General features: G+C 40.5%; 1 protein-coding gene across 2 annotated transcripts in view; it reads left to right on the top strand.

The window, feature by feature from the left end:
• The window catches only part of LOC139707940 (serine/threonine-protein kinase NLK-like), a 104,322-nt gene that overhangs the window by 58,806 nt on the left and 32,098 nt on the right, over window positions 1-13,418 (top strand). For both annotated transcript variants that reach the window (XM_071619936.1, XM_071619935.1), the window contains exons 3-4: window positions 5,272-5,327; window positions 12,109-12,215. In XM_071619936.1, the coding sequence (XP_071476037.1) occupies window positions 5,272-5,327; window positions 12,109-12,215 (163 nt within the window). The remainder of the gene's footprint in view (window positions 1-5,271; window positions 5,328-12,108; window positions 12,216-13,418) is intronic.

Genomic DNA, 13,418 nt, shown 5'->3' with positions numbered 1-13,418 from the left:
ATTTTGCAAAAACGGGTTTCGGTGGGAGATCTCCCGTCGAAACAGGAGAGTTGGAGTCTCTGGTGACTGACTGCTTCCTTGGATGTTGTCAGTAGAACAGACTAGGGAGGTGGATAAAACCCCTTCCACCTCCACGGGACAAATTAATGTCATGATACAATTCATCTCAAAGATATACATGTATTCCTTTTTTTCCCCCCATGGCTGCAGAGACATTGCACAAAATCAATAAGGAATACTTTGATTGATCCTACAGATTTAAGAGTAAGGAGGGACTATTGATGGGTTTAGAATACCATGATCAGGCCTCCATTAATAACTTATCATGATCAATTCCAGAGGGGACCTCACCCCAATGTACAGCTATGTTCAGTGTCTTACTGATTTTCTGCTTCTGATCGGCACAGAAATAGGCACATTCTGTTTGGCCTTACAATTCTTACATGACTGTTAGCATAAAGATGTGTTTGCGTAGTTACATCTTACGATGGTTATCTTGTCAAGTATTTGTTAAAATATATGTTCTTTCTCTGATGGATGCGCCATTAATTCACGCGATGTCAGTGTGAATTTGGGCTGTCTGTGTTGTTTGCTTTTTTTTTTCATAGAGCTATGTCAACTGTTCTCTTAGTTGTGTGCCAAATGGTGCATGCGCCTAATTTGCCAAACTTAAATCAATTAGCGCTCTGGAAGAGCCCCTCCCAGAGGACGTTGGAAATCAAATTATTCCTGACCGCCGCCGTACCCGGTCGGTCGGTCATTCGTCGGGGCTGGACTCATCTTTCTGAGGCTCCGTCCTGCTGTAGATAATGTGGCCATGCTCGGTGTTTTATGACTATCTCATTTTACTCTACCTCGAAACAACACGAGGCAAATTGTTTGAAGACAAGAGTGCATAGAAATTAATAATAGCTTTGACATAGAGCTTGGGGAAGTCGCAATTGAAGTCACCTCAGGAAATCAGATGACTGTGTATTTTGTGTCAATTGCCATTGAATTTTTTTTTTACCCTCCCCCCCCCCCAAAAAAAAAAAAAAAGATAGAAAGTATCAAGTGAAGTTTTAAGGTGTCTAGTGACAAATTGATCTTTATTACTTAAAGATTGGCAAGTTATCATTATGTTTTTTTGGGCGCAAATTCTGCCCCAGGTTGTGATTGCAGTATTACTAGGCAGCTTAACACGAAGAAGCTCGAGTTGCTTGAGATCATCAGCATACATTGTAAGTCACACAGTCACAGACACCATGAAATAAGTATGCCATTCCTAATATATGCCAACGAGTACTGGATGTTTTTTTGCGATAAATTTGCTTGCTTATAATTTGTAAGCTGGCATCATTGAGGTTCAGTCAAAGTATACAAAACGTCATGCTTCTAATACCAATGCCATTAGAGAAGACCTGTCTATTTGACCCTAATTTGAGACGACCTTGACAGAGGGAATGCCACAACACACACACAGAGTTTTTACTGAGAGGAATTTGTGTACATGGTATTAAAGATTTCAGCAGGAGAAATGAGAGGAAACACATCTTCCTCATCCTAGAATTCTCATTTCCCCAAGCCAAGTGTTTCTCCCCCCCCCCCCCCCCCTTCCATGGCAGGCAGGCAGGCAGGCAGGCAGGCAACATGGAAGTAGAATGCGAAGAATGTGAGGGTTGATGTGAATATCACATGCAGCCAGAGCGAAGTGAGCGTCATTAGCGCCGACTAGTGCTTCGTCTGCAATTACCACCGGCAAAGTGAGTGATTTAGTTAACGTCATCATGGCACCCTTGACGGTGCTCTCAGCCTCGCAGTCGTTGACGACTTGGAGTGGTCGGGCATGCGGGCGTGCATCAAGATGTTGACGGGGCAGGCATTGCTCTGATTTTGGGAGTTTTTTTCTTCGGGATTACGTGGTATCACAGTATATAACACTGTGAACACGACATGTAGATGGCTCCAGTGTTCATTGATCACATATTGTGTGTGATGTCGAGAGCAAAGCAGTGGTAGCTAGCTATCTCACTCCAACATGCAGTGATCCTGAAGTTGTTCTTGAAAAAAAGAAAATTAACATCAGTCACATCCTGTGTATATGCTCCTGTTTGGATTTGATATAAGTATTTTACTGGCAATTTACACCAAATTTACATATATAATATATATGGCTATTCATTATATTGTCGTAACAGGCTGTTATGATATCTCTTGCATTGAGAAAGGGTTCAGTATTGCTTTCGTTGAAGTTTCATTTCTCACAAAGAGAAATATAATGTAGTTTTTGTGTCACACTGTGCACCTTGGTCAGGCAGCAAATCAAAGAACATAAATGAAGTCTAGATTGCCTCGAATGCCATTTTGGGATTCCTTTCCACTCACACACGCACACCCAGAAGGATATTAACAGGCAATGTACCCTGCGGATGTAATTTTGCATTGAAGGAGATAGGACACTAAGAGTTCATTCATTGTCCGAGGGTTTTTCTGTCACAAGAGATTGGGTTATACCGTAAGATATGTGCCAATTCCTTCATAAACTGGCATCAGCCACGATGGGATGCGATGTGATACACATGTGCGCTGCTGCCAATGTGCTAGGCATCAGCATTGACATGTCATCAATAAATCAACCCGCTTTTCTCTCCCAATTTTCGGCGCTGTGCCTTTTTTTCTCTCCTCCACTCTCTCTCTCTCCTGGGCGCACGATCTTCCCGCCAGCTCCTATCAATCTGAATGATTACCCACTCGGGTTTACATATGTTAGCTCGGATGCCCCGCTAAAAATATTGCCAACATGAGCCGCATTTCTGTGCAAGCTCCGATATGTGTGTGTGTGCCCTACATACACTTGGGTGGAGGTGGGACCTCTCTGTGCACTCTTTGTCCAAACCAGTAGCTGTAGTCCTACCGTTAACATCCATTTTCAGCTTTGGACACAAATGAAAGAATAGATCAGATAACATGAAATTCTGGATTTTTCATAGAAATTAGACCTAAATTGATGAAGGGATGGAATTAAAAAGCCTCAAATGTTTTCTTAAAGCAGTAATGTTGGTCATCACTGTAGACAGATTAGATGAGGCTGTGACATCGTCCCCTCACTACCACTCCATTGGGTTTTACACGGTTATGGAAATAATCATAATAATCATGTTCTAGGACTTATTTAGATAATGTTTTACCCCACCCCCTTTAAAAACCATTATGACCAATAATTTTGAACACAACATAATATTGGTATGGGGTATCCATCTGATCGCTAAATCTGACATAAAAGGAAGAAAATTCAGTAAAGGATGTTTGCGCAGATCAATGGGAGGTGATGACATCGTCACTTCATCTAACTTGCATTTTATATGTAATTGTGACCAATATCATTGTTTTGCAAAAACATGTGTCAGTTGAAAATATTTTTGTTCAGGTAATTTCCAATTTTAATGAAATTTAATGTGCTGTGCTGTGTGTTACATTTTACTCCATTTAGTCAAGTTGATTCGAACGTGGAGTTGCACTTCACAAGATCAGATTTCGTGCTACCACGCTGATTAAACGAGAGTATTTGTGTAAACCGACCAAAGCCGCCATCGTCATCTTAATGTTTGGAGTGGTTTTGGAAAGACCTGAGTGAGTGAGATTCCTGCCTAATTCGCGCGACGATCTTGATCTACTTGCGATTGATTGAGACTCCTTAATGCCATTGGCTGTTTAGCTGGGATTACAGGGAGTGTGGGATGAGAGAGTTGGAAACGGAGAGCGTGTGTGTATCCAGTAATCTCAACAGCACTCAACCTCGGTGCGTATATCAATATGTGCAATGTGCGCACACTCGCTAGTATGTAGTGAATTTTGCTCCCAAAATGACATATCGGGGTTATGGCCTCATTAGCATCTTTAAAATATGCATTATATCATAGGATATATTACTGATGTATTATTGTTGATTATGGATTACTGATTATTGATAAAATCAATCAATCATTCAATATGACATGCTCCATAGAGAAGGGTGTCAGTTGACACTTTTGTCTTGTGTCTTCTCTTGTTTTTTAATATGTGGAGCTAATGATGACTAGGTTGTTAGTGGTGTCACCCCCATCTTGTATGGGATTCCATGCTACACAGTTAGCCATCTGTCAAAAACCTTTCCAAGTATCAACCAAATTTCATCTCTGTAAGGAGTTTGATATCTTGCAGGCATGCATCAACTTACAGTTTCAGAGTGCCTGTATGTTCAGCAGCCAGAAATCCAAGTGCTACAGAAATTAGGCCTACCGTTCTTGCTTGCTCACATTGGCAAAGTGATTTTAAATACTGTGATACCATCTACCAACAAAAGACCCTCATCATAAGCCACTAGGAATAGATTCCAGCATGATACCTCAAGAATGTTTCACCAGGGTATACTGTAGGTTGTCAATGCGCAAAGCAGCACCCTTTGACAAATTTGGGTAATTCTTGGGCAGTGGGCAAAACTCTGTCAAGCAAAGACTGAAGTTTTTGCTCATTGGTTGTCATCTGCCTTTCAGTATCTGCTTCAAGTTAACATGAGAAGGACCAAGAGATATGGTGAAGGGATTTTGCTTAAAGTGCATGTCCGGTCCTTTGGAATCCCCTTCCCATGTCACTCAGATCTCAAGCAAATCCTCAACTCTTCAAAAAGCAGATTGAAAACTCACTTATTTTGCTTAACCTTCAGCTGTTTGTAATTTTATAAATACATTTGTTTTATATGCTCCAAAACTGTACTATTATGTTAAACGGTTTTATTTCAGTTGTTATTTCATACGTAAATATAACTGTATTTAAACTGTAATTGCAACCATTATTCACAGATTAATATGTATTATAGTTTTGTTTGTAAAACATTTTGAGAACCTGTTTTTGTGTTGAATTGCGCTATATAGAAATATCATATTATTATCATTGTAATTAACATTTGATCCATACTTACAAGAAGATTGTTTACCAGTGAAATGAAATGCCTGCTGTCTCTGTGCTGTATATATGGAAGAAGCCACAAGGCTCGTTCAAAGAAAATGAAAGGAAATCCACCGACTACTTTCACTTCCTTTTGCAGAGAAGGGAGACAGCGTGGTGTAAACTTTGACCCATGTTGGTGTCACACTGCCATAAACCTTGTACAAGAGTAATATGAGTATAATTAATGCTTGAATTCTTGTGGTTTCAAATGATCTTTTGCTGTGCTGTATGTATGCCCGTATAACAGGACTCATTTGGATTTATTAAATTTGAATTCCTTTTTTGTTTTGTTCTTTTGCTATGCAGGTGCTTCGAGCTTTGGACATCCTGCAACCTCCACATGTAGACTTCTTCGAAGAAATGTATCCTTTGTCCATCTTCAGCTAGTACATGTTCATCTTGAGCCATGCGAGGGATTTCGATCCACAGCACCAATGCTGGGGGTCTGGCTATGTCATAGATATAAGTCGCTGTGTTTGTGGTTTGTTTGTTTTAACTTTTCTTTGAGAGTTTATAATGAGAGTTACAGAGAAATTTCTCTCTCTCTGATATTGCCGCACAGAGATTATCAGTGTCCATTTTCTAATGTCGGTCCCAAAAAGGGCCCTGTTTGGTCAACATTGTCGCTGGACATCAAAGGTACCCTGTTTTGATTGGGAGATTTTTATTGATCATGTGAGATGTTTTAATGTGTCATTCGGTGTTTAAATCGTGGGGATGTCAAGTGACATAACATAGCCAGTCAACTTACAGTAGTGTGTTTAATGTTACAGACTTCATGGAATTGATGTTTGAAGTATATCATTCAAAATCAGGACATACAATGTAAGCTAGAAAACATAGAGAAATTTTCATATGAAAGTAATTTGATTTCAGTTAAAGGACAAGTTCACCTTCATAAACATAAGGATTGAGAGAATGTAGCAATATTAGTAGAACACATCATTGAAAGTTTGAGGAAAATCAGACAATCCGTTCAAAAGTTATGAATTTTTGAAGTTTTTGTGCAGTACCCGCTGGATGAGAAGACTACTGCAGTGTATGAATAACTTAGATGTCACATGCGTACAACAATATAAGGAAAATATAAAGAGAATTTCACAAAATGCCATCTTTTGAAAAAAGTACACATTCCCCTGACTCGTTACCGATAAATGTTATGGGTAATATTATTCCCCCTGCCTTTAGAAAGAGGCAAGTCAATTGCTCTTTTATTATGCGAAAAAAGTGAAAATATGTTGAATTTTCTTTTATATTTTCTTTATACTGTTGTACGCATATGACTCACAAGCTGTAGTAGTCTCCTCATCCAGCGGTTCCAACACAAAAATTTAAAAAAATTAATAACTTTTGCATCGATTGTCCAATTTTCCTCAAACTTTCACTGATGTGTTCTACTAATATTGTTGCATTTTCTCAATCCTTATGTTTATGAAGGTGAACTTGTCCTTTAAATTACATTGTACACATGTCATAGATTGTACAAGGGCTGTATTGTAGTTAGTTGAAGCCATACTACATTCCACATTCACATACAACTGCATAGTGCAAGGGTAACTGTAAATGCAACAGGGTGCAGTTCTTCTACGCTTCAGTAATATGGACTTCATCTTGTTTATAGGATTCGCTACCACTCTGATTTAGGTGGCAGTGTAGTTAAGGCTCAGTCCCACACAGTATAACCACAATATCATTACCATTACTGCTAATCAGCAGCTGCGCCAGTACCAAACACAGATGGCATTTGCGGACCCGAAATGTAACTTTAGAAATTGACTCCTGACCTTGTCAAAGTAATGTCACAACATCAGAGGACTTTTTTTACACAGCTGAACAACTACTCATAATATCCCGTTCTCATTCTCTGTACAGTTGCATCTACATGCAGCACCTAGCCTTTGCGCAGTTGGAGATAGCCTTTGTGCAGTTGGAGATTTTGTTCTCTTATATTTGTGTGTGCCTGTATGTAAGTGGATTTAGGGTGAAGGGAGGCAGTCAATTGTCCAATCATTTAGTTACATGAGATGTACACTACGTATGCAGGATTTGAGTTATGGTGGTCACCTGCAGCACATTCAAATCCTACACATGTAATTACAATTTGATGTCCATTACATGCAAAGCTCAATTGTGGTACATGTTTATCTTTAATTGGAAATTCTTGATTCATCAGTGCTGAATTAGGTTGGAATTGATTGTTTTGACAGTAAGTCTGAAATCTTCATATACAGATGAATGAAGCACAACAACATCTTGCTAGAGATCATGTATTTATAAGGTGTAGAATTGGCCCATATTTTTAGATGGGACAAAACAGTGTACTGTAGACCTGCAGGTCTGGTATGATTACAATTTGTGTGTGCTGAACAACACTTGGGCTACTTTATCGCCCAAGTTATAGTCCTTTGATCATTTTTTTTTCTTTCTTAGTAGTAGCATCAGCATGAATCATTTGGGATATGGTTTTTTTTTATGGCAGTAGTGACGCCTTTTCAGAGATAATTATAGATTGTGACATTGCAGTTTTTAGAATATTTGACTGCTCGAGAATTTCTTTCTCAATTTTGAGCACCACTGTGCAGAACAGACAGTGACACTGCTATGCCATTGTTTTTAGTTCAGTTCAGTTTGATTTGACTCAATAAAATATAGTGTCTTCTCAAATCAATTGATATGATAAGACAGTTGATTCGATAAGACAGTGTCCTTAATCATCATGTGTCTTCTGAATAAATCGTGCATTTTGAGCACAAAGTAGCAATCTCTTAGTATGCTCCCAATCAAAATGCATTGCTGCTGTTATATTAACACCATGCTCATATCTTCCCCTCTTCCAAGAGTGACACAATGGAACATAAAAGTGTGATTTCTCAGGATTTTATGCCACCAAGATTAGCATTGTTTTTCAGTATGTGGCACATAGGATAATGACCTCCAAATGAGTGAAGAAAGATAATGATTTACGATCAAAATATGAAACATTATTGATGAGGCAAGAGCTACCAATAGAATGTAATTCATTCTTAATCGGTCATGACAGAAATCTTTATGAGTTTATGATGTCTTATAGAAGTGAGTGATTGCAGTGTAGTAGTAAGAGACTGATTTTTGTTTTTAATGGGGATTTAAAGCAATGATAGGTACCTCGCTTAAAATTGATGAGTTAGATCTAAAGAGATGCGACCATTATGCAAACTTTGCAGCTGTGATACATAAAGTATGATGCTACAACTTGAGCATTTTTTTCCTTTCTCGCGGTTGCTTCTCGCTCAATCACTACGCCGAGATTAAGATGTTGCTGCATGTATACTCCATAACAATGCGCAGAAAAAGTGGTGGATGAGATTTGGGCGCGATGGGGTCGCCATGGCAACGGGGGAATAAAAATTGCTGGTGGCCTAACAGCCGATGACAGCAGGAGTTTGCTCCGATCATTGTGTGGCATCCATCTTGTTTGTCGCCAGGCTGTGGGGAAAGGAATCGGTAGTGACAAGTTTGGACTAGAGGATAAATGCTTTAAAGTGAAAGAAAAAAAGAGAAGGAGAAAGAAAAAAGAGATAGACAGAGGAAGAAGGAGTGAGAGAAGGAATAGATTTAAAAGGAAAGAGGCCTTCCAATACACGGTGTTGATGGCAGGCTGTTGTCACAAATGCGTGTGATGACTTCCAATGTGGAGGAGATCTTGAAGAATATGAGCAGAAATTTCTTACTTGGCACAAGAGTGTTGATCACTCGGAGAAGTTAAAAAGGTAGTGTCACAAGTTGTGATTATTCCTGAGCTGTTAATCTTTAGGGAGGAGAAGAAGGTGGGGGGAGGGGGAGGGGAGAGGGGGAATGGTGCTCTACCTTGACTTTGAGGATCTGATATCAAGAAAGAGAAGGCAGCCAATTTAGTTCAGTCTGAACGACAACGTGCAGTCAGCGAAATGTTTTTTGCTCCTGAGCTTGGAGGGAGCCCCCACAGAGGCCTTGACCTTCATGCATAAAGTCATGGCCTTCAGTGTAATTGCAAATTGCTATTAGCTTATCACTGACATGAATGAAAATTTGTGCAGTTTGACATATACACAGGGGCAGGGGGAGAAAAAGCAGAAAGACACACACAAGCAGAAACCTGATGCTCTTATTTTTTTTGTCCTCTTCACTTTTGGACAAATTCTCTGTCGCTCTCTCGAGGCTTGCTGTCTTGTGACGATGATGATGCTGCGCTCATGTGTCTTGCAGGAACGCCAGCAATGGCTAATTTAAATATCAGCTGGCCTTCGCATGTCTTGTATGTTGCAGATAGGCTTGTTGGTTGAGTGTGGTGCATCTCTACCAGACATTCTGCTCAAATCAGGCACGCTCACTGGGAGTAAACCTCATTTTTAAAGCCACCGATGCTGAGTGGGAAGTGGATCCCAAAACAAACTGACTGAATATTGGCCAGTGTGACTCTTGATTTTTGACATATTCACCAAGTGTAGGCCGAAAGATTATGAGCATGTGAAACAGCTGTGAGTTTCTGATATAGCTTCAAATTTTGTGCTCGTAAGCCTGTCAAAATGGATGTGAATATATGCAAAATGGGGAGGAGATATCAATCCAATTTGTACAAGGTGTATGTCCTCAGTGGAGTTATTGGCATATGTACAAGACATATGTTGATTGCAAAGCACATAGATTCGAAAGTGGGGAGGAATATAACCGTTATTTAACTTGAATGTATTATGAAAATCTCTATACTTAATTTTGATCATTCCTTTTTATAGTTCCTATCAGTAACACAATTTCAATAACCTCGTTGAAACCACCTTTCCAGACACTTATGAAAAGAGAAAATGAGTACCAGTACTCCAAAGTAATTAGCTTTGCTACAGTCAAACGCCATCCCTATTAAGATGGGTTACAGGTAGAACTATGCTGCCTCCAGCGTTCTAGCATTAGAACCACACACAGTTGAAAATGGTGCCACACTGTACATGTATGTGTATTGAAGATTAGCAGTTATGAAGTCATGCAAAATTCATGAGCTTTATTAGTCTTAGGGCCAGGCTTTTCAATGCACATAGAAGACCTTCATTAGATTGTCAGTAGCGCCTCTGTACAGAATGAAATGGCGATCTGCGTCTGTTTACATTGGTATAAAAAAAAATCCAGATGGTGAGCAGGTAGATTGTGAATATTGGTATGGTTGATTGGTCCCATATTGGTCAGATAGAATTTTGTTTTACTCCACTGAAGCTCTGGCTTATGAATTCATCGTTCAGCTAGCCCATTCCAATTTGTTTGTTGTTATCATTTGGTTGTCCTTTTTTTTTTCATCCCTCCTTCTCCTACATGGGAGCCTTATCCCTGTCTCATAAGACTTCATGTTAGACCAATTGTGTGTGATCAACAAACAATCACTGGCCCTCGAGGCAAGAGGGAAGATTTGTCCCCCCCTTTTTTTCCTTCTTCCAATATACAGGAATAGACGTTGGGTGAATCACAGTACGCAATCGATAATATAATATTTGGATGTGCTCCCTGTTTTTGTATCCATGTGAAAGTACGTCAAATGAATGACTCACACAGATCCCAATAATTTGCTGTAATTTCACCTCGGGATCTATTTCCCCTCCCGTCCCCCCCCCCCTTTTGCCCAACCATCTCTACCAACTCCTACACCTGAAAAGAAAATGAAAGAAAAGGAATTTAAAAAAAAAAAGACCAGGAGAAGTGCAAGACAGGTTTGGAAAGAGTTTATCTATTCCAGTCGTGTTCGAGGATATCCTACGTGATGGCAGGATTGTCCGGCCGTACTGGAGGTGATGGATTCCTCCGTGAGCGGGGAGATGCCCTGGGCCCATCATTCAGCGTATCGGCTCAAATGAGACGCCGACGAAAAGGGGAGTCCTATTGAGTGCCTCATTTTGCTGGGTATGAAAACATGTCAGCAATGTTCTCTGAAAAAAAAAAGTGCCCTGACGTATGGGTGGGATGTCAGGAAGTGCCTGTGATGGAAAATGTGATATTTTTAGTGAAACGTGCAATGTGTCGCTGCCAATGTTCTTAAGTGTGCTGCGTGTAGTAAGAGTCACCTGACATACTGATATGGCACGTAATATGGGGTGCTAATTTGAGACAGAGTTCCGTAGAAAGGTATTGGAAATGCCCTCAATTGATGAAAAAACAAACAAACAATCAGTGAATATCATACTTGATATGCTCTGACTTGTGTGCACATTTGAACCCCACACAAGTTCAGCAATTCGCTCCTAATTAGACCAACTACCCTAAATTGCTCTCAACCAATGGAATATGATTATCGAAATGGCATGTTCTTTGCAATTACATGTTTTGCTCCTAATGTTGGAAATATGTATCCTCACATGATTGTCTGGGCAAAAACAACAACAACAACAACAACAACAACAACACTACACAATCATACATGATTCATGCATTTCATTTTGAATTGTTTCATGAATATGCCTTATATCACTGTAAATGTAGATTAACATCTTCAGTAGATTAATGTGAAATGAAGAGAGAAAGAGATATTATATGTCTCCATTCTATATCTCATGGTTGATTCTGTGTTTCATAAGTCTTTCTTTTTTTTGGGGGGGGGGGCATTAAGTCTGTGCTTGGCCATATACCTCTTTTAGGCCCATCCATTTGTATGTAGTGTGTTTACTTGATTCCTATAAGACAGGTAATGTTCCATTAGATTGTTTATATCCCTTCATAAGTCTTTTTCTTTTTTTCATTAAGTCTTGTGTTTGGCTATTTATCTCTTTTAGGCCCATCCATCTGTATGTAGTGTGTTTACTTGATTCCTATAAGACAGGTAATGTTCAATTAGATTGTTGATATTCTTGCCCATATTTTTATGCACTGCTTTAATAAAGAGTAAAGACATGGAGTGATTCTTCCAATCCCAGACATTGTGATAGAGGTAGTTAAGACTGAGTTCAGAGCAATTTACTGAGCTTGATGCTTTTACACCCCTGCACTAAATACCGATGGATCACTATTGAGCACAGCTTGTTGAGTGGGTGAACCCGAGCTAGATTTCAGATTGCTTGGGATTGGGGGGGGGATGTCTTTTTCTTTCCCCTCCCTCTGTAGTGAAAGACGCCCTGCATTTTAATTCCTTGACCCAAGCCCCTTGATCAGCTACGTCGTCACGGAGTTACTCCAGAGCGATCTGCATAAGATCATTGTGTCTCCACAGCCTCTCAGCTCAGATCATGTCAAGGTCTTCCTCTACCAAATACTCAGAGGTGAGTGCCGGGAGGAGGAGGAGGAGGAGGAGGGTGGGGGAGGATGATGGTAGATGGTGGGAATGGAGATAGGGAATGGGCTATGGGGATGTTGGAATGAATAGGAGGGGAATGGAGTTTGAAGATATGGGGGTGGGAGTAAAGAGATGAGGAGGAGGAGGAAGGTGGGGGAGGATGGTGGCAAATGGAGGGAATGGAGATAGGGAATGGGCTATAGGGGATATTGGAATGAATAGGAGGGGGATGGAGTGGGAAGAGGAGGGGTTGTGGGGGTAGGAGTAAAGAGATGAGGAGGAGGAGGAGTAAGGAGGAAGGTGGGGAGGATGGTGGCAAATGGAGGGAATGGAGATAGAGAATGGGCTACGGGAATGTTGGAATGAATAGGAGGGGGAGGGATTTGGAAGAGGAGGAGAGCGTGTTTGAGGGTGTGAGGTGGGAGTAAAGAGATGAGGGATTTTGGATCTTGAAATTATGGGGATGGGAACAGAGCAATAGAGAGTATGGGGGAAGGGTGGCACGACATTTGCTCCCATGACACTTGCTCCAGTCTTATTTTCTCCAAGGACTTCGGGTTAGGGTTGTGACAAGGGTTTAGGTTTAGTTTGATGTGAGGAAGGGGGGGGGGGGGGAGAAAGGGCGGAGGGGCGGAGGGGGGATATGGGAACTGGGATAAGAGGAGGATGGAGAGGGGGTGTGATAGGAGAGATTAAAAGGGTGGGAGGGATACGGAATGCCTGGAAAGGAAGGATTGAGGTGATATGGGGTAGAAGTGAGGATGTGAGGGATGGGGGAATCTTCGAATGAGAAGGACTGGTAGAAGGGAGAGGAGGATGGGGGATCTTTTCACAGGGATAATTGAGGTTTGGAGAGAAGAGATGACATTGAGAGTATGATGGATCTTGGAATGAGAATGAACTACAAAAACAAGATAAAGTCCAAATTTTCACTCATACATGAAATGCTTTCCTTGAATAGTTCTACCAGCTCTACAATATTTTCATAGCACGTTGTTCTAATGTCAAAGTTAATGTATGTCTCATCTCCATTATGGCACTGATGAAATGGAACTGTTGAGAAGCTTTTGGATGGAAACTGAAATGTTGACTAAGCAGCCAATCCTATTGGAAGCTATATTGGGAATCTTTTAATGCCTGGGGTCATTCCTAAAAATACAGATATTTTCCCCCATAAAGGGGAGACAAA

This window comes from Diadema antillarum, unplaced genomic scaffold (assembly GCF_040938485.1).
Source record: "Diadema antillarum isolate AM-2024a unplaced genomic scaffold, OU_Dant_1.0 seq00001286_RagTag, whole genome shotgun sequence".
NCBI classification, from domain to species: domain Eukaryota; kingdom Metazoa; phylum Echinodermata; class Echinoidea; order Diadematoida; family Diadematidae; genus Diadema; species Diadema antillarum.
This window is presented reverse-complemented; position numbering and strand designations above follow the sequence as displayed.